At 37.3% G+C, this 22229-nt stretch overlaps 3 protein-coding genes across 3 annotated transcripts; 2 read left to right on the top strand and 1 right to left on the bottom strand.

Annotated features, from left to right (window-relative positions):
- Positions 1 to 883: 883 nt before the first annotated feature.
- Positions 884 to 1684, bottom strand: K441DRAFT_557998 (uncharacterized protein; the record flags this gene model as incomplete). The annotated part of the gene is made up of 2 exons (XM_067643396.1): positions 884 to 1360; positions 1469 to 1684. The coding sequence occupies 2 exons, from the start codon at positions 1682 to 1684 to the stop codon at positions 884 to 886; spliced, it is 693 nt and encodes a 230-aa protein (XP_067504597.1).
- An 8716-nt stretch (positions 1685 to 10400) lies between these two features.
- K441DRAFT_485953 (HET-domain-containing protein) lies at positions 10401 to 11381 on the top strand (the record flags this gene model as incomplete). Its single annotated transcript, XM_067641935.1, has 1 exon — positions 10401 to 11381. A coding segment is annotated over one exon (981 nt), but the record flags the coding sequence as incomplete, so codon positions are not given.
- Positions 11382 to 11603: 222 nt separating this feature from the next.
- Positions 11604 to 11933, top strand: K441DRAFT_467032 (ankyrin; the record flags this gene model as incomplete). The annotated part of the gene is made up of 1 exon (XM_067641824.1): positions 11604 to 11933. A coding segment is annotated over one exon (330 nt), but the record flags the coding sequence as incomplete, so codon positions are not given.
- Positions 11934 to 22229: the final 10296 nt, after the last annotated feature.

Here is a 22229-nt window from a genome sequence, read left to right as displayed (position 1 = left end):
ACACTAAAACACCACGTTTTAGAAGCTATATAGACAATATACTGGTATCAAAAGCTTCAATTAAGCTGATTGAGTTGATTTTGGTGGGGTCTTGGCACTAAAACCGCGCTTTTCCCAAATAGGAAGGGGAAATTTCTTTCTGGGCCGTCCTCCGTACAGTCGATTGCGTTAATCTAATTGGCCGATTCTTATCGATAACGCGTGTACGAATTTCAGCGGGTTAAGGGATAGGCAGATAGAAAAGATATGTGCAGCGTTTGCGGTGACTTAAGAAAGCCCAGAGAGTCTTGATACCCTTGCAATATTCTCGAATCCAGAATCCCAGGTACAATATACTTTTGATTTTATCCTCTATTGAACCATCTTAGGGTACTCGAAATGGTATCGGGCGTGGTCCGAGGGGGCGGTGCGTCGAGCTTGGTCTGTAAACGGGCAAGAATGTTAGGACTCAGAAGGAAGTATCTGACAACGCCTGATCGAATACGAGGTAACCTCTCCGGTTACTTACCAAAGTCTATCATGTTTTACCGAAACCGAAAGGCCATACAGGTGACTAACCTAGACTCTCTTTTGCTCATCCTTGATTAAGCAACGAACAGACACCCTACAGCAAACCAGAATATTCATGTTTTCCATTTCGAAGGTTCTCACAGGCCTTCTAGGTATTTCAACGGTGGCAGCGGATGGCGAAACAGTATTTTGTTCTTTCGTTGGCGGGCTGCTCTAGATAAGTCCGGCAAAATTGGGTTATGGCCTTATAAGCCGTGGAAGATAGTTCAAGAGCAACTAGCAGCTCTCTTAGATAAGCTCATTCCAACGCAGAAGAACTGTCCCATAAATATCCTCTACCAATGAAATCTGTTTGGTCCTCTTTTCATCTGAGTTATTCAGATCTCATTGTCCCCTCCTCTTCCGCTGCCCATCTTTCGCAGATTCCTTTCCATCCCCTTCGGACGACATCTGCCATGACTTGGCTCCTCCGCAACTTCTCTAATGCTTCATCGATAGGCAGAAGGTAGCTCTCAAATAGCAGCTCATCATCATCAACACCTGTGTTTTTATGGTGCATAGGCTCATAATTCTTAGGTTCCATCAAAACTCTATCACGTAACTTCAGGTCCGGCGGGTAGGCTGGCGGGGCTTGATATTGATGGCTAGGTCGCGCGTTTATTTCATCCTCGATGTTCGGAGGAAGGGTTTCAGCAATGTACCAGAAGAGGAGATACTGTCTAGTTCTCGACAGAGGCTGCAGTTGAACCCAGATAGGTTCGGCAGTTGGAGGCTGTGCGGAGGTTCGCGGGTGGGCTTGAGGTTGGTGATGTTTAATAGATAAGGGAAGGAGACGGTTTCGGTAGCCAGACTGCAGCAAGACAAGTTAATCAACTCGTAGCTTTATTCCAAATCAGAGCCATCGCACTGAACCAAAACGCAACATACTTGCGGTGCTTTAAGCGTCCTTGCTACTTACCTCTTCATAGCCCTCTCTCTCTGCACCCTTCCCGCTTTCTTCCCCTGCATCTCTCCTTCCCTTAGGCAGAAACCAATACTTATGTACACTGTGCCGGCAAACAACGACTCGTTGGGATGCGATATGAAAGATAGCAACGCCACCTGCGATGGTAATATTCTCAGAAGGAAATTGGACTTGCACAGCTTCGCTGGAACAAGGCTGAAGATTGGCCATAGAAGCAGTCAGTTCAATAGTTACTGCGCACAAGGCATTTTGAACAAGGTATTTTGGGCAAGCGCATAGTTAGAGGTAAACGATCCAGAGCTTGCAGTGTGAGGCATTGGTTTCTACTTCGTACCAGTTAAGTGCGTAGCTGTACGTAGCTGTGGCCCCTCCACATCCACGCTAACCAAGACTAACAACAGCACGGTCTAACTCTAATTTTTGTTTGACACAGTTTTTGCCCCATGCCAGCACACCGCTCGTTCCGGATTATTTCTGCTTCATACCGGAACAGGTCATCTTTAAAGAGGAACAAATCGTGTAATGTAGTTGACTTAGCCACCAGACAAACCTGCAAAAGGTAAGCAAGTTGCTAGGCACGGCTGTGCGAAACAATACGTATATATGTATATATGTATGTATATTCTATTATAGCCATGCACTATTTAGGGTATAGGCCATTATAGAGCGCTAACTAAATACTTCCTGCTATTAACATACTTGCTCTAGTTTAGAAGCCAACTATAAGAACTATATATTTATTACCTAATACTATACTTAACTAAGGAAAAAATAAAGGAAAGTAATGTGTTACTATTAAAGAAAGTTAGAGTTTAGAGGTAAGCCTAAGTAAGTAGTTTTCGATGCCTTGTGTCCGTAGGGCTATTTTAGCGTTATGCGCTTCTTAATTAGCGACGCACTAGTAAAGGCATATATAGAGGAGGCTCGCGGTATATTTAGTTAGATAATTAGAAAAGGAATTCTTAAGAGTCTTCGCTTATTAATGTTAGCTTTTATACTCTCTATATCTTATATACTTAGGTATAAACGTCCGGTCTCCTTTATAAATTTAATTATAGCTTTAACTACGCTAATGTCTGGCTTCTAGTGCTTAATTAGGCCGTTAATATTCCTACCTCCTTCTTGTTTACGTAAGTAGCCTCCTAATATATATAATAGATCCCTAAATCGATCTCCATATTACTCTCTTAGTTTAATCCTTTACTACGCCCACCTCTTATAAAAGAAGAGGAAGTGCTATATTAACTCTATAAGCCTATAGTTATATAACACCGTCTCTAATACATTAATTTTATAGAGATATTCCTTTAAAAATGACTTGCTGGTCTATAGCTATATAAGAATAGCAGCTTCTAAGCTAATTAGCTGCTAGTATAATCCTACAGCCTTTCTAAAGTAGAGTACTACGTTAATCTTCTTTATAAACTTACCTATATTAGATCTTCCCGATAAAAGCAGTTCTATTATTATCTTAGCTTTTTTTAACGCTTGCGTTATAAGGTACTATAGGAGGCCGTCTCTCTATAGTAGCTTCTCACTCTCTAGTCTTATTGCTACTTTAGTAAGCTTATTAGCCTTCTTATTTCCTATAAATCCTAAGTGGCCTAGAATCTAGTATAGCGTAATATTGTTTAGCTAAAGCTTCTTTAAGATCTCTATAACTATTTCCTAGCAGGCTTTAGCCCTCTAGCTCTATACTAATAGTAACGCTAATTATAAGTCGGAGAATATTCTTATACTAGATATAGGTATTAGAAAACCTACTTAGTTAACAGCCGTGTATATAGGGTCCTACGGCTAGTTAGCTGCCTTGTTAATTACTAGAAGCTCTATAAGGTAGGCGTTAGCCTAATTAGAGCTTACTACTATTTTTGAAAGCGTTACTTTAGATGGCGTAGCATATATACTAACTCCTACCCTACTATTGCGCACTAATATATTAATATATATATCAACCTGCCCTAGCTTATAGTCTTTAATAATAGCTTAAGTATAATCTTCGTCCTTATATATTACTATATTAGGCTTAGCCACCTATAGCGGGTATATATATAGTTTAACCTCTAGCACCCTATTTACCTAGATATCCTTATATATCTCTACTATCCTCTAAAGCGGCAATTAGTGCTATCTATAGAGCCTCTATTTTTGAATTATCTAATAAGGATATAATTTACCTAGTTTATAGATTAATACCTAGAACGCAATAGCCTAGTTACGCAGCCTTTACTTAAGAGGGAGTAAGCCAGCTTCTACTTCCGCTATTAGCAGGGTAACAGAGCGGAACCCCCTAATAATAGCTTATATTATAATCCTCTACGCCTACTAGAGGAGCTATATTAACTCTTATATTATAAGCGGGTACTATATTAGTAACGTATAGTCTACTACTAGTAAGACTAAGCTCTTAGCTAGCTACTTAACGCTTTTAAACTATAGTCCCTTTAATCTATACAACGCTAGCACTACCTTAGTAGCTTTACCTACCTTATCTGCTAGGTATACCTTAAACTATAGCTCCTTATTAAGGATCACCCTAAGGATTTTAACTTCCTAAGTCGGGGGGATCCCTTTTCCTTTAAATTGGAGCGGCGTGGTAGTATTCCTACCTACTTCTTTATATTTAGTAAGGTGGATAAATAACGTTTTCTTTACTTTAAATTAGGCTTTACTAGTCCTCTCCTATTTCTTAAGCATTAGTATAATCTCGCCCTAGATAATCTACGTGTTTTCCTTTACTGTAAGGCCTATAACCTATACTAAGTAGTTATCAATAAAGGCCATAGAGCTGCTATTTCTAGGTACGCTTTATATAAAATCCGCGTTAAAGAATAGAAAAAGTATTAGGGCTAGTGCTAATCCCTATGGGAGACCCACCTATGGGAGCGCCTATACCTTTAATATGTATCTATTAACTAGGATATAGGCTTAATAGTTTATATAAAAGTCCTGTACCTATTATATAATCGTCTAAGATATTTAACGCTGCTATAATCTCCTAATTTCCGGCTCTATAGCCACATTATTATACGCACCCTTAATATTAAATAATACTAGAGATAGTGTCTTCTTTTTTCTTTACGCTTTAAATACGTCCTTATAGAGATATAATAGCGTATATATCGTTAACCTTTGCTTCCTAGCTCCAAAGTACGTCTTAAGTAATAGGCTATATTCCTCTACTAGGTATACTATCCTCTCTACTACTAGCAATTTAAGTGCTTTTCCTAGCGTTAGGAGGAGGGAAATCGGCCTATAGTTATTTACTACTATATAGTCCCCCTACTTTAGCTTCTATAGCGGTATAATCTTTACTACCTTCTATTCCTAGGGTACCTTTCCTATCTTAAGTAATTTAGTAAAGAGAGTAGTAATCTTACCACTTAGTATAGGCCATAGCTCTCGCTATACCCTAGCTAGTAGGCCATCCCTTCCTAAAGCCTTATCTAGGCTAGCCCTAAATATAGCTGCCTTAACCTTATATTTAGCGATGGGCTCCTACGGCAATTAGTTATAGCTAGTTATAGCTTTCTCCTCTTATTTACATGGCGGTAAGACCGGAAAGAATGCCTAAAGTAGTTCTCTTATAATATTATAGTTCTCCGTAATAACCTCTCCCTATCCTCTATTCTTCTTAATTAGCGGTATTTTAGCGAACGCGGATATAGCCTATAGATTAAGGTATTTTGACGCTTTCTATATATTGTTACTATTACTAAGGAATTCGTCCTAATAGAGCTTCCTATATTACCAAATAGTCCTATAAAAGAGCTTTTTTGCTTTTACTGCGATATTATATAGCTTAGGGTCATCCCTTTCTTACCTCTGTATCGCGCTATTCCTATTCCTTTAGTATATATATAACTTCCTTAGCGTTATAAGGTCTTCGTTCTACTATCTTTTTATATATAGTAATAGTTTGGCCCGTTGGCAGTATGCTTTAAGGGCTTTGTTAACCCACCTATTAAGGCAGTTAACCATTTTATCTACATTTTCTGTAGGGAATCCTATCTCTTTCTATCGCTCTATATCTTCTTATATCTTGTCCTAGTTTGTATTTTTAATAAATAGCCTCTCCTAGCTTTCCTATGTATCTATATTAACCTAAAAGCTAGTATAAATAGCTCTATAGTCTAATCCGTACTTATACTTCTAGATAGCGTACTTTACTAGTTTACTTACTAGGCCCAGGGTTATAAGTATAAGGTTAATTATTAATATTCGCCCCGCGTCGCTTTTAAACGTAGGTATTTCTACTAGAAGTAGGCTCTAGAGTAACCAGTCCGCTATAAAGTTAATAATTAGCGCGCTTTCTTCCTACGTTAATATGGTACTAATATAACTTCCTCCCTATAGCAAATTATGCCGATTAAAGTCACCTATAATTACTACCTCGGTATATAGGTCGCGTAATAGTTTACCCTAAATTAGCCTATTAATTATCTCTAGTCTATTAAAGAGCTCCTTTAGGTTCTCTTCCTTAGTTCTCTTTAAACATTTATCTGGAATATATACTAATATAATTATAAGTCTCCTTTAGCTAACGTGCGCTACCACTACTGTAATATCTACTAAATCTACCTACAGCTATATAGCTGCTAGCTCTCTAAATACCTAGATATATAACCTAACTAGGGGATACTGCTACTACCTACCTATTAGGACAAACCTTATCTACTAGGGATTTAAGCTAGCTAGCACTACTTCCCTATTTAAGAGAAAGCAGTAAGGCTCCTGGCCTAAAATAAAGTAAAAGTCCGCTAGCGCTTCGTTATTATATAGCACATACTACGCCTCCCTATACTTCTTTATATTTACCTAGAGGATCTAGAGTTCCCTATTTATAGTGCTGTCGTATAAAAATCCTATCTATCTCTTTCCTATATACTAGGCATTTACAGTATAAGGCTTAGTAAGGACCCTAGCAGTTTACGCAGTGTAGATTCACCGTCTTACACCAAAAATAGCCTTCCCGCCCACATATTTCGCATGTATTAGGTTATATATAGTCTCTAGCCCTATATCTAAACCTTTTGCATTTATAGTATGCTATAGGGGTGCGTTACTCCTTAAATGGTGATATAATAATCGCGCCTCCCCTAAATAACACGTTATCCGATATAAGCAGCTTCTCTATATCCTCCTTTATTGCCACTTTAATAATTACCGACGTATGCTAGCCGCGCGGCCTTAGTTGTCCTAGCCATCTCATTATACATACCTTTACCCCATTCTCTACCCTAAAGCGCTCTATAGCTGACTTACTTACTTTTCCGCTGTTAATATCTATTGCTAAAGGTACTCAGGCTTTAACCTAGTCCGCCTTAACTGTATACCACTTAGGTCCGATAAGCCTCGCCCTAGGGATATGCGGTTTAAGCTATTAAGCAGTTATCTACCTAAACGCAGCTTCTTTGTCTTTTTTATTAAGAATCTAATAATGCTTGCGCTGTCGCTTATTCGCTATACGCGGAAGTCCTTAAGTATAGCTCCCGTAAGCCCCTTAACATCCTTTATACCTTACGCAATAGTTTACTTTACTGCTTTAGTAGTAGCTACCCTCTCTATTGCCTCTAAACCCGCTTGGCTAACGTCTATTACTAGCTACTAATTAGGTTCCTTAGGGTTCCTAGCGCTTGTTGTTTATAGTAAAGTTATCTCTAACCCTACTATGCCTTTACTGGCCGCTACTAATACCTATAATTGTGTTAGAGCTAAGGGAGTATTTAGTTGCGCTTATAAGGACTAGATAGTCTTTTAAAGTTTAGTATTTTACTTTTTAAGGCTTTACTGTTCCGATTTAATGTTTATAAGGTTATTTCTAATGCTCTTAATAATGCTATTCTAGTTTATAATAATATTGCTCTACTATACTATAGTTTCTTTAAGGCTTTCGATAAGTTAATAAAATTTGTTATAATTAATACCTCCTCCTTTACGTTTGGGTGAGGTAGAGACTCTTGCTATAGGGAATGGAGGCAGTATATGCTGTGTAGCTTATAGTCTGGTTTATAGTGCGGTTGTCTGCTGTTTAAACTATGCTGATATTTGGGCTCGTGTCCTTAGCGACTGCTGGGCCTCTTGCACCTTCGTGCTCGGTTTCTTTATACGTCTTGGTGGAGCTGCTGGCGGGTCCAGAGGTAGTGTTGCTGATACGCGTTCAGGGGTCGAAGCAGCCATCGGGGCTCCGGGGCTTCGTTCGGTGGGCCGCAGGGGCCGCCTTGCAGCGGGAACTAGCTAAACGAAAGACTAGGATTCGATTAAAAGAATGTCCGAGATGAATACCCTCCTCTTTTAAAAGTTCAATTCGTCCGCCTGCGAAACAATACAAGGGGGTAACATCAATGCCTCAGACGCCCCCCCTGCTAGTATGGAGAGGAAAATAAGCGAGCCCTAAGTAATATAGCAGGGCTAGGTTATTAATAGCAGATTCTTTCATTATCTCAACTCCTCAGCATCCCACTCGCTCCATGAAGTTCTACTGGTGAATTCTCATTAACCGCAACGACATTCACCCTTCTTATATTGTCATCCGGTCCTGCGGCAAGCTCGCCCATGACTTCTCCTTCTGGCCCCAACTCGCCCCTGATTTCCTCCCCTTCCGGTCCCAGCTCGCTGACCGGATTACCTCGCAGTTCTGAGAGACCATCTAAGCTCCTGCCCGTTTCTAATTTCCGCCTAGCGTTTCGCTAGTGCCTCAGGATGAAGGATAGGAGGCCGAGAAGGAGGCCGAGTGCCACGAGGCTTCCAAGGGCAATGCCGATCTTCGCGCCGGTGGGAAAGGGTGGCTTTATAGGGTTGGTGGAATTATCGTGGGGTGGTATAGGAGTAGGAGGAGGTGTTGTGTTAAAATCGCCAGCTGCATACGCAATAGTAGGCGTCTTCGAGGGCTGTTCCAGAAGTGATAGTAGTAGTAACTATCGAGCGGAGGATGGTAATACCGAACGTTGCAAATTCGACAGTGACCACGGTCATAGTCCCGAAAACGGGGCTCGCGCATTGTACAACGATACCGTATACATTCCACTCGGGACTAAACCTACTGATTACTAGTTAGCATTGCAAGTCTGTTTTAGAGATCCACATTATCATGGGTTGTGATATACCTGAAGCAGTATCCCACGAATATTGCTGTACCTACAACGGAAGTCGAAACGGCGAAGTGATTAGACGGACATATACTAGGACTCTAGAGAACGACTGCAAGCCAACCGCCGTACAATCTTGGAGGGTAGTAGGACGTAACGTAGTCTCCAGCTGTGGGTTGCCCATAGGCATAATATCCTCTAGCTTCAGCATCATGGATAAGTACTGTCGATGGCAGCCGGGCTTCTGTCCATGTCTAAAAGCAGTCACTTGGTCGGGTAAATGTTGTTGTAAGAGGTAATGTTGTTTTAAAATAAATCCCACTGAATGGTGGTACTATTCTAACGAAGAAATTGTGGTCGCACCGGTTTGGTCGAAGGGCTCGGCTATTCTCTCGTTCCCGTCCAGGATATTATTCTCTAATTGAGAAATTGACCAGATTCGCTCAAATCAGATTTTGGAAACCAGTCAGGTCATGTCATTACATACAAGGCAATGCCATGAGAGTGAGTAGTTACCCTGGATGAGAGTATTCACCAAGGGAGGTTGAAGTTGTCAACCGAACCTTGAGGGCTGTCCAGATATACCCCAACAGCTGCCGGCACTAAAAGGTGGGTAATAATGGGCGCCTTGCCCAGTGGCGTTACTTGTCTGCCATCTCGAATGTTTCTTACCTAGGTAGTTAGTTTAATGTGATAAGACTTGCTTTCTAGCTTGTCTCAAATTCTCACTTGGCGTTGGCCCCAGATTTCGCAGCAACCCCTTTCCGGAAGGGGCGTTTGCACGAAGACGCCTCTGCATGAGAACTAAATAGACTCACGGTTCATTATATTGAACGTGGCCTTCCTCGAAACTAGCCTTACCACACCATAGTTGTTTCTGAACTTGTTGCATGCGGGGTGACTGAGAGGGGGATGAAGTTCACATTAGTTCTCACTCACGGCTCTCACAATTCTAGTCGTAACGTTGTGCTTCAGTGATAATTCTCAATTTTCGAACCTTTCACCATGTCAGTTTTTTTTAAGGGTATCTCCAAGTTTAGTCCAAAAATCCAAAGTTTCGCGAGCAGCTTCCTCTTCGTGTCGCTCTTGAACAGGGCTCCCGCCCAGACTAACTAAATATGGTTAAGCGCAGGGTTATTTGATTAAGTTACTTGAACCAAAAGCTTCATACATGAGAATGGGTATCTTGATCACATTCGTTCTGTAGTGTCTCGTCTTCTGCATCATGGCGCTTTCAAATCATTGGCGAGATCAGCGAAAGCCACTGAGGATTATATATTACTCGTACCCCTGACCATGCCCGTTGCTTTCGCACAGCCCCGTTTGGCACTATGTTCCGGCACCACCATCTGAAATTTTATTTAAACCCTACTCCATCCAGAGCATTTCAGAGAATTCCAAATTTGCAAGCTCCTACGTTCCGGGACTAGTATCTTCTTAATTCCAGCTCTTCATCTGAGGCCCAAATGCCCGACCGCAGCCTCGTACAACAAGTTTGACGCTGCAATACTGCCCACAAAATCTGCCTAAGAAGCGTCAAACTCAGCCTCGTGAGGCTGAACCGCAGATGACGTTTAACGTCGACGACCTTCCATCCTTTAACCTTTTCTCTTACTATAACAACAAAATTGTGCTTAATATTACGATAAGCCTTGGTTTTAGTACAGGTGACTCCACTGCTAATACTATCTTCATTACCACAATCGTGTTTGCTAGCATGTACGCTAATGCCCCCAATATCTGCGCTACTCTACTGACCCTTTGATTGCTTAGACCAGCCACCGCCTCCTGAGACACCAGAGTAGACTTTACCCTAATTCTCCCTTAGAAGTACATAGATGGCCGTGTACAAATACCTACCAATCGATCTCGGAGGACCTGCTATTCGGCTCCTCCGACTTCTTAGAGGAAACCTTACGGATAATATTCAATGCGACCTTTTTGAGGGATGGATTAACCAATTGGAGGGCGGTATACCCTATGATGCTTTGTCGTATACATGGGAAAGCACGGAAAAGCCAGCCAAGATTACAGTCAATGGCAGTACAATGCACGTCACTTTAAACTTATATATAGCACTCCAGCATCTACGCTTTGAAGACAAGGACCGAATCCTGTGGATTGACGCTATCTGTATCGATCAGGAAAATCACCAAGAGCGAGGACATCAAGTTCAACAAATGAGTTGCATATACAAGGAGGCTGAACAGGTTGTTATTTGGTTGGGCCAGAGTACTGAAGAGGCTGACCTTACCATGGATTTTATAAAGCAACTACATGAAGATAATGTCGCGATTGGAGGTGATTGGAGAAGTTTGGCTAAATTTTGGATGCATACTCGGTATCCCGACCTAGAGGACAGAATGAGGTGGCGTAAAGGGATGGAGTTTATATTAGGGCGACCATGGTTTTCGAGAATTTGGATCTTGCAAGAAATTGCTAACGCTCGAGTTGCTACAATCCTCTGCGGTAAAAAGTCTGTCTCAGCGCGGACTTTCGCTCAAGTTCCGCCTTTAATAGGATTACAACCCCACCCCCATTGCCAGGCTATTCTAGATATAATGCCAGGTTTGTCACGAAAAGTGTCCTGGTGGAGCGACAAGCGGAACCTTCACACTCTGCTAGCGAAGTTTCGTGGAAGCCAAGCGACTGACGAGCGGGATATCATCTACGCCTTACTAGGTATATCATCGGATGCGTGTAGGAGCGATATCTTGCTTCCAGACTACACGAAGTCGTTACAGCAGGTCATCCGGGATACTATTTCATTCTTACTATCTCCCACGAATCAAGATGAATCACTCTATAAGTTTCTAGACTGGACGTTATCGAGGTTCTTGCAGAGTTTGGATTCGTTAAGTAGCGCAGTACTTGGGAGTGCATGCGCGAATGGGGAGGAAGCAATAGTCAGGCTACTGCTCGCAACGGACGGACTTAAGGCAAACTCGAAGGACAAATACGACTGGACACCGCTGCAGCGGGCGACCTGGAATGGGCACGACGCCGTTGTGCGGCTGCTGCTCGCGGAGGGCGCCGAGCTCGAGGTAAGGGATGAGTACGGTCGGACTCCGCTGTCGTGGGCTGCTCAGCACGGGCACGAGGCCGTCGTTAAGCTGCTGCTCGCGCAGGGCGCCGAGCTCGAGTTAAGGGATATGTACGATCGGACTCCGCTGTCGTGGGCTGCTGGGAACGGGCACGAGGCCGTCGTTAAGCTGCTGCTCGCGCAGGGCGCCGAGCTCGAGACGAACGGTCGGACACCGCTGTCGTGGGCTGCTGAGAGCGGGCGCGAGGCCGTCGTTAAGCTGCTGCTTGCGCAGGGCGCCAAGCTCGAGACGAACGATAGGGGTGGTCGGACACCGCTATCATGGGCTGCTGAGAACGGGCACGAGGCTGTTGTTAAGCTGCTGCTCGCGCAGGGCGCCAAGCTCGAGACGAACGATAGGGGTGGTCGGACACCGCTATCGTGGGCTGTTGAGAACGGGCACGAGGCTGTTGTTATGCTGCTGCTCGCGCAGGAGGATATTAGACGGGCTGGCAGGAATGGGCACGAGGTCGTCAAGCAGCTGCTCGCGTAGGGCGCCAAGCTCGAGTCGAGGGACAACTGTCGCTAGTAGGCTTGCTAACAATCGAGCGGGCCTGTACTATCGTTTATCTAGCCTAATACTATCTTATAGGGTACTTCCGATTCTTTTTCTTTAGATTCTTATATATATTATATATGTCGTTTATATACGCAATCTATGCCAATATATAGTATGCTAGATGTTTTAGGTTTGTCACGGGAGTCACCCGCGCACGTTCGTCCCGTGACACCTGCGCACGTCCCACGACCACCCCTATTTCTTTGACCACGTTGACCTGACCTGTTCTGCTTCTGTATCCAAATGTCTTTGTATCAATCACGCATAGTTACGCGTACGTAGCCTTCTTCAATTACTACCCCGTTTAGTAAATTGTATTCCAGCTCGTGCCCACTTCCGTAACAAGGTTAACTCTTAGTTTATCTTTACCCTTAAGTTTAAACCTTTACCTATTTAATCTGAACATTAGCTTCTTATTCGTAGGTACTAAGATTTATCTTTTACGTCTCTAGTCCTCCAATTATTCTTCTAGATTTTTAGACGTTATAATTAATGCTCCTTTAATATAAATCCTACGTCTTTATAATAAAGTCTTATAGGAAATACTATAATAGACTTGTCAATAGGCTAGGTATATAGGTATAGGTTAAGTTAACAACGTAAATATAACTAGTAGAGTAGGTTACCTAACAAATTAACTCTAATTATATTCTAAAATTCACTATAAAAAAGAGAACTATTTAGGTAGGGACTATATTCCTTTAAATATATAATACTGCGCCTAAGAAATATACTAAGTACGTTAGTATATTAGTATATTAGTATATTATGTTTCTATATTTCTACGTTCCTACGTTCTAAACTTATAATATAACTTATTATATAACTTAGCTACCTTTTATCCTATAGCTTAATCGGTTCTAGCGCCTCCTATACTATTTTAACTAACTCATTTATATATCTCCTTAGTAGTGCTACTACTACTAATATAAGGTCCGTAACACTATCTCCCTCCTTATTATCTTTATCCTTAAAGATACTTCCTATCTTTAAGTCGTCTATTAAAGGTATAGTATTCCCGTTTCTAATTTAATAACCTTTATTATTCCTAATACCTTCTATTAGATCCTTATTATTTAATTATTATAATTAGCTAGTAACTATAATTCTTTTACTTAGTAAAGTTATGCCGTCCTATTCTTATTATATAGAGAAGAAGTTAGTATATATTATAATTGCAGCTCTGTTTAGTTACTAACCTTTTTTATATACTAAGTATATATAAGCAAATATATAACTACTCTATAATATTTAATTTGTTTCTAACGCTAAGTATATATATTTTATTATTCTTTATAACTATCTAGTTCCCTATCTAATTTACCTTAAGGTTTTGTATATTAGCAGCGGCTAAAAAACTTAAGGGTAAACTAGCTAAGGCCCTTATTAAAGTCTAGTATTGCTTTAATAAAGCGTCTTAAGCTCTAAAAGCTTAGATAGATACTTATACTTAATTAAGCCATCTAGTAAAAGTTTATAAAAAGGTACGCTTAAAGAAGGTACGTTTAGCTAAGTAAGGTTTTGTAAGGCAGTATTGCCAGGGTATACGGTAGGGAGCAGGCAAGCCGAGCATGAGTTACATAGGGAGTCGATGGAAGAGGACGATATGGTAAAGAGTAGGCAATAGCCTCGTACTAAGAGACGAACCGATGAGGAGGGAAGGGCTGTAAGCCCGAGGTGCTTATAAGGAGGTGCCAAGGGCTAGCCGAAGGAGGTGCCAAGGGCTAGCCGAAGGCTAGCCTTGGCGACCCCTAAGAGCCCCTAGGCGATGCAGCCGAGTAAGGGCCAAAATAACCCTTACAGGTTTAGCTAAACTTAAGGCTAAAGAGGCTAAAAAAGATTATAATTAAGAAAAGGCGGAAATAACTAATACGCTAGTAGTGGATCCCTTAGATACTTTAGCTTGTCTATTACCTTTAACTAATTCTTTTATCTTTAGCTCCTTCTTAATATTACCTAACTTGTTTTCTTTTAATACTTCTATACCTTTTCTATAGCATTCTTTAAATTCTATAGTAGTTCTTAGGTAGTCTTATTATAGCCTATCTACTTAACTTTATACTATATTTTATTATTAATGTCCTTATAACTAATAATCTTTAAAACTTACTAGTTGTCTTTTTTTATCCTCTAGATATATCTACTTTATAAATTAGTAGCTTAATATTCCCAAATACTAGCTCTAGTATTATAATATACTATATAGGATAGATCTTTATTTTAGCTAGTAGGNTTAACTTAAATATAACTAGTAAAATCCTTTATATAATTCTAAAAGGTCCTAGTCTAATATAGTCTAACTTCTTACTTAGTTATTAACTCTTAAAATTTTTATATAGTAGCTATACTTTATCTCCCTCCTTAAGATTTAGTCCCTTAGATCTCTTAGTATTATAGTACTTTTTTATTCTTTCTTATACTATTTTTGCTAATTCTATAAGGTCTATAAAAAGATTTATTAACGTCTTTGTTCTTGCTTTAGCTATACTACTTGTTTTCTTTACTTATTATAATAATAATATTCTTAGCTTATATCTATAATTTGCCCTAAATAGTAATATACCTATTTCTTTTTGCGGTATTATATTATATATAAACTATATAACCGGTAATAATAATACCTAATTATTCTACGTGTAATTAATATAATACCTTAAATACTATTCTAGCGTCTAATTTAATCTTTCTATTTAATTGTCCGTCTGTAAGTAATATACCATTAATATTATTATATAAACCCCTTATTCCGCTAAAAATATCTTTTAAAATACTACTATAAATCTTAAATCTCTGTTTAATATAATCTTGCTTAATACTCTATATCTTATAAACACTTCTTTAATATAGATTTTAGCAATATCCTTTACTAAGATCTCTTCTATATATACTATAAAGTAGCCCTATTTAGTTAACTTATCTACTATTATAAGGATTACGTTATACTTATATCCAATAATAGGATCTCTTAATTTTAGTAACTTAATAATAAAGTCCTATAATATAACCTCCTATAGTCTTTCTGGTATTTTAATAGGTTATAGCCCTCCGTATAGCTTATACCTTATTAGTTTATTCCTTTAGCAATTTAGATACTTTTTTATTACTTTTCTAGCTATACCCTAGATTCCGTTAATAATATACTCTTCTTATAGTCTTAACACTAAGCCTGTTACTCTATTATATCCTTAAATTATTCCCTTATAGAAATCTTCTATAAAATGCTCTGCTATACTTCTTAAGATATACTTCGCTTTTTAATTTTTATATATATCTACCTATAGATTTTCTAGCTATACTTCTAGAATTTTTTACGCCTAAAAGCTTTTCAGTATTTTATAAACTCTTCCTAGTTTATTATTCTCTTAAGTTACTACTAGCTTAGGGTAGTTATATTAGATTAACCCGTCCTTATCTTTATATAATATTACTCCTAATAGTTTCTTATTATCCTATAATTTAGCCTTTCTACTTAGTATATCTACTCTTATATTTTTAGTTCCTTTAGTATACTAAATCTTAAAATAGTATTCTATAAGTATCTCTACCTATCTAACTTATCTATAATTAAGTTCTTCTATTATTAGGAACCCTATTAGGTTCTTATAATCTATCTTAACTATAAATAGTTTCTCTACGCCTTATAAGAATACTCTCTATTTCTTAAGTGCTATAACTATATCTAATAACTCCTTATTATAAATTTTATAGTTTAGTTTTAGTAGTGTTATCTTCTAACTATAGTATACTACTAGGTGCCATATATCCTTATACTTCTATAGCAAATATACTCCTAGTATAAAGTCTAATATTGTAAGGCATATTGCCTAGGTGTATAGTAGGGAGTAGGTAAGCTAGGTATAAGTTATAGAGAGAGTTAATAGAAGAGGACGATATGGTAAAAAGTATAGTAATAGCCTTATATGGAAAGAGACGAACTAATAAGGAAGAAAAGGGCTATAAGCCCGAGGTGTTTATAAGGAGGTGCCAAGCCTAGCCTTTAGTTAGGCCTTAGCTACCCCTAAGAGCTCCTAGGCAATGCAGTTAGTAAGGGGCCAAAAGATCCCTCATAAATATATCCGTTTTTATAACTATATCTAGTCCTAGTTAGTAGATTTTAAGAATTAGCTCTTAGGTAAATAACCTTTTAAGTTCCTAAAATAGCTACTTTTACTTATTTCCCTATACCTATAGTTTCTCCTTCTTTATAAGCCTTATAAATAGTTTAATATTCTTTAACTACTATACTATAAACCTCCTGTAGTAGTTGCAAAACCTTAAAAATAACCTTAACTGCGTTATAGCTTAAATTTTCTTTAGGTCTATACTAATATAACCTAGTTTAATAATAAATTTAATAAAATTAGTCTTCCTTATAAAGAACTCGTATTTCTTAATTACTACTAGTATTTATTCTTCCTATAGTCTCTTTAAGACCTATTTAATGTATTCTCCATGTTCTTCCTTAATTATTAAGTAGATAATAATGTTATTAAAGTATACTATAATAAATTTATTAAAGTGTTCTCCTAATATACTATCAATCCTCTTTTAAAACATTCTTAGTATATTTATAAGTATAAATTGTATAACTAATGGTTTATATAGTCCTTCCTTTAACCTAAAGGCTGCTTTTTATTTATTGCCTTCCTTAATTTTAATCTAATAGTACGCCCATCTTAGATTTATCTTTATAAAGATTTACGTATTACTTATCCTATCTTAGATCTTGCTAATTAAAGGTAAAAGATATCTACCTTTCTAAGTAATGCTATTTATAGTTAATGTATAGCCTAAGTTTTCCATTCTTCTTTAATACGAATAATACTAGATATCCTACTAATAACTATAATAGTCTAATATATCCCTTTTATAAGTTTTCTTAAACAAACTCTTTAAGTGCCTATAACTTCTCTTAAGTAAGCTTATAGGTTAGAAAGAACCTTAGACTTATTTCTAGTTCTAACACTATTTTATAGTCTTATACTATATAATCTACCAGCTTCTTACTATATTTATAGTATCTTTTTAGTATATAGCTTAACCCTTTCTTAGTTTCTTTATAAGTTACTCTAACTTAGTACTATACTATCTTGGTTTATTGTTATATCTTATAGCATTAAGTATCTCTAATATTAACCTAACCTATAACCTAATTAATCTTTAGATTATATTCTTGTAACTAAGGTATACCTAATACTGCCTTATCCTATCCTAATAGTAGGATATTAAAAGACATTTTAATTAGTCTTTTTTAAATAGTTATCTAAATAGGTCTTGTTTTAAGGTTAATAATACCTTCTCTATAAGCTATTAGATCTCCTAAAATCGCAACTAATAGGTAAAGGTGCTCTTTTTATCTATAAGGTAATCCTATTCTTATAACTACTACTAGTAAGATATGGTTCCGTATTACTCCACTATTTATTAATACTTTAAACTGCTAATCTTACTAATTAATTTATAAATTCCTTTAAGGATCTAAGGCTTTACTACTAGCTCCCTTTAATTCTATAGGCCTCTACTTTTCCTAACTATTAGCTGCTAGATTCTATTATACTTAGCTTACTCTTTAGCTAGTACCTAGTTTATTTCTTATCCTTTATATACTATAAATACGTATTCTTTAGGCACTCCTACTACTATTATCTATCTAAGTATTCTTCTGTAAGGAATCTTTTTAGTTAAAGTATTAAGTTATTTAACTCCTAAACTTCTATTAAATACTAGCTATGTATATACTTAGTATTTCTATACTATTGCTTATCTAGCGCCTAATATATCCTTATAGAGTACTTCCAATTTTTCTCTTTTAGGTTTTTATATATGTTATATATATTATCTATATATATAATCTATAATAGCATATAATACGCTAGGTACTTTAGGTTAACTCTTAGCTTATTTTCGCCTTTAAGTTTAAACCTCTATTTTACTATTCTAAACGTTAATTTCTTATTTACTAGTACTAAAATATATTTCTCGTTTCTCTAGTCCTTTAATTATTCTTCTAAATCCTTTAACGTTATAATTAATGCTCTTTTTATGTAACTTATACATTTTTCCATAATCGCTTAGTCTTAAATAACTCTTTTATTTAGCTATAGGTAAAAATCTTCCTAATTATTGTATTAGCATTTTGTTGGGGTGCTAAGACCCTAAAGGCCTCCTAATAGGATTTTGATTATCCTAGAGGTCCTAGAGGTCCTAGAGGTCCTAATAGGCTCCTAGTAGGCTCCTAGTAGGATTTTAATTTTTCTAATTATCCTAGTTGTCCTAATAGTCTCCTGCTAGGATTTTTAATTTTCCTAATTATTTTATAAGGGTCCTGTTAGGGTTTTAATAGGAAACTAGTATTTCCTAATTATCCTAATAGGCTTTTAATAGGAAACTAGTATTTCCTAATTATCCTAATAGGCTTTTAATAGGAAACTAGTATTTTCTAGTCGTCCTATTAGGTTCCTGGCAGGATACCCCCTAAGTAATACCCCTCCTACCCCCCCCCCCCTAAAGCGACACCTATGTATATACCCTTAAGCAACACCCCTAATACGATACCCCTACCTAAGGTGCGCGCGCGATATATAGTGCTATTAGGTCCCTGCTATATTCCTAATAGCCTATATATATCTCTGCTAAGCTACTCCCTTTATAGCCACCTTATTTTTTACCCTTCCTTATATCCTCCCTACCTTAGGAGGCACTAGAATAGCAGCTAGTAGAGGACCGTCGCTAGAACTAGACGGCTGTTGCTAGAACTAGATAACTGTCCTAAAGCTAAACAACTATTACTAGAACTAGACGACGACTACTTAAATAACTAGCCAGCGAATACCACGAACGATTTAATTAATCGATTAATCGAATTAAATTAGAGCTTTAATATCGGCCTATTACTAAATCGAATTAAGGCTTCCTAGGGAGGTACCTTAGATGACTACCATTTAAATATATAGCTAGCGAACGGCTATAGAGAACGATCTGAATTAATTAGAGCCTTTAATTAGGCCGACCCCTCCCCTAAATTGAATTAGATACTAATATAGGCAGGTAAAAGGTAGGTAGAAGAGGACCGTTACTAAAACTAGAGACCGTCGCTAGAACTAGACGACCGTCGTTAAAGCCAGACAACCGTCGCTAGAGCTAGATAACCGTCGCCAGAGCTAGACGATAATCGTTTAAATAACCAGCCAGCGAACACTATAATCGATTTAATTAATCGATCGAATCGAATTAGAGCCTTAATATCAGCCTATTACCAAATTAAATCGAATTAAGGCCTCCTAAGGAGGCACCCTAGACGACTACTGTTTAAATATATAGCTAGCGAACGCCTATAGAGAACGATTTAAATTAATATAATTAATCGAATTAAGTAAAACCTTTAATTGGGCCGACCTCTCCCCTAAATTATAGATATAGACAAGTAGGTATAGATAGGTAGGCACAAATAGGTAGGATAGTAAGATAGGTAGGATAGTAAGATAGGTAGGATAGGTAAGATAGGTAGAATAGGTAGAATAGGTAGAATAGGTAAAATAGGTAGGATAGGCAGATAGGCCGGCAGGTAGGCAGGCACTAGGCCTAGTTAGGAAATTAGTATACAGCTAGTAGATTATTAAGAATACCGCTAATTAACAATTTAAGGCCTCCGCGAAAGGCTTTTTAGTTAATTGCCTAACGTCTAAGTAATTGTAGAGCTCCTATAATAGATGCAAGCGGTAGGCAGGAAAGATTAATTTAGATTATTTAGATTATATAATTAAATTAAATATATATATATTTTTAACTAGCTATAAATACTGGAGTGTTAATATAACGTAGGTGATAGGGTTATAACGGTCGGCCCCACCGCCTTCCTAATTAGGCTTACTGCCTACCTAGTTTAGAACTTCAAAATTCTACCAGATGCCTATTTAAATGGTTTAGAATATCAAAACTGCGTATAGATGAAATTTGTTAACTATGCCGACTAATATAACTTTATTACTTACGTTATGCAATATATCTATCTTATACGCCTCTATAAGCCGTTATAGAGGCCCTAATAGAGTTGTAAGCTTTACGTCTGCCTAGAGCCGTAGAGCTTTACGAGACCTCTACTAAATAAAGCTTAGGGGGAGACGTGCACGGAGCTCTGCAAAATCTCTGTACGAACCTTTATATAAAGCTCTATAAAGGCTCTGCTTGGAGCTCTCTTAAGGCTCCGCTTAAAGTCCTAACGTAGGTAATAGGGTTATAACTATCCGTATAGTTATAACAGTTCCTACCAAATTTCGTTTATACGCAGTTTTAATATTCTAAAAGGGCATCTGGCAGAATTTTGAAGTTCTAAACCGTATATTAATTAGGCAGGCAGTAAGCCTAATTAGAAAGGCGGTGGGGCCCCACTGTTATAACTATGCCGACCGTCATAACCCTATTACCTACGTTACCTTATTTTTAAATCTAGAATTTTTATTGTTATTCTGATGGTTTTAATGGTCTTAATAGTCTTAGAGGTCCTAGAGGTCCTAGTAGTCTAAATAACCTCCTAATAGATTCCTAATAGGATGCTAAGTATAAGTATTTTCTAGAGCTCCTAACAGCCCCAATAGGAGCTATTAGGAGCTATTAGTACTATTAGGAGGCATAAATATTTTGCTGATATGTTATTCCGCTATTTATACCACTTTTAGTATAGTTCTATAAGCGTATATAATCTATCTATAAGGAAGTATCTTGTTATTACTATATTATAATAGCCTTTTATATACCGTTCTTTAAATCTAGTTAAAACCCCTAGGTCCTTTTCTTACTCTAGTTCTTTAAGCCACTTTACTCTTAGCGTACCTACTTTAGGCCTATTAGTAATTCTATATATAGGTACTTTATCCCTTAGTTTACCTAACATTTTTAGCCCTTAGTAACCTCTTTATTTTTACTATACTTTAATTTAATTTTTAAATCCTTTTTAGTCTTCTCCTAATTTATATCTAGCTATTAAATCCTCTAGATCCTTAAATTTTATAATTCTAGTATTAACTATTTAACTTTAAGGCTAAATACTTTGTTTACCTAATATAGGTGCTATTAACCCTAAGCTTACTTCCTTCTTAAGATTTCCTCTAGCTTTAGTATTATCCTTATTTCTTTTTAAGAATTTTAGCCCTAGGGGAATCTTTATCCCATACTTATTTATTTGTCTTTAAATTAAGCTACTGCTCTACTCTATTAGTTATTATTTATTATAGGTCCTTAAGCGTGTCTTATCTTATCTTAAGAATCTTAAGCATCTTTTATCTTATTTTAAGAATCTTAAGCCTTTAGCCTTTTACCTTTATTAAGTATTAAAGTAATTTACTATCCTACTTCTCTTGCGTCTTATAAAGCGATAGACATCGTATCTAATAGAGTTTTAATCCTTATTACTAATCCTTTCTCTATAGTAAATTTAACCTCTACCTTTATTATTGCGTCCTTAAGGTTTATATGCTCCTAGTAAGCTGCCTTTATTACCTTATTGTCGCTACTAATAGTCTAATTATCTTAATTTTTAGATTCTATTACTAAATAGAACTAGTATATAAAAAACTTCTCTGCTAACTACTAGCTTACTATACTATCTTAGTCCTAATCTAGTTTATAAAGTTAATTAAAATTTTTTATCTAACTCTTTTATGCCCTAAAGTCCTTTTAACTTAGACTTTTATAGCTAATAGCTTACGCTATACTTAGAGTCATTATAAACTTGGTATACGCTATTATAATAAAACGCGAAACTCCTAATTAAATACTCGTTTGTTCTTTATAGCATATTATTATCCCTTTATATATATATATATATCGTCTACTAGCCTTATTCTCTTTACTACGTAGTTACTCTAACTACCTCTATAGTCTCTAGTAAAACAACCCTATTTTCTATAGTTTATATAAGCTCCTTCTTTATACTACTTTTCTTACTATAAAGTCCGCCTAAATATCTTCTACTATTAAGATCCCTAGTTCGGCCTCTACTCTTTAGACCTTTAATTACTTAATCCTTAT

This window comes from Cenococcum geophilum (genome assembly GCF_001692895.1).
Source record: "Cenococcum geophilum 1.58 unplaced genomic scaffold K441scaffold_18, whole genome shotgun sequence".
Taxonomy (NCBI): Eukaryota; Fungi; Ascomycota; class Dothideomycetes; order Gloniales; family Gloniaceae; genus Cenococcum; species Cenococcum geophilum.
The sequence above is the reverse complement of the archived record's forward strand: the minus strand, read 5'-3'. Positions and strand labels throughout refer to the sequence as shown.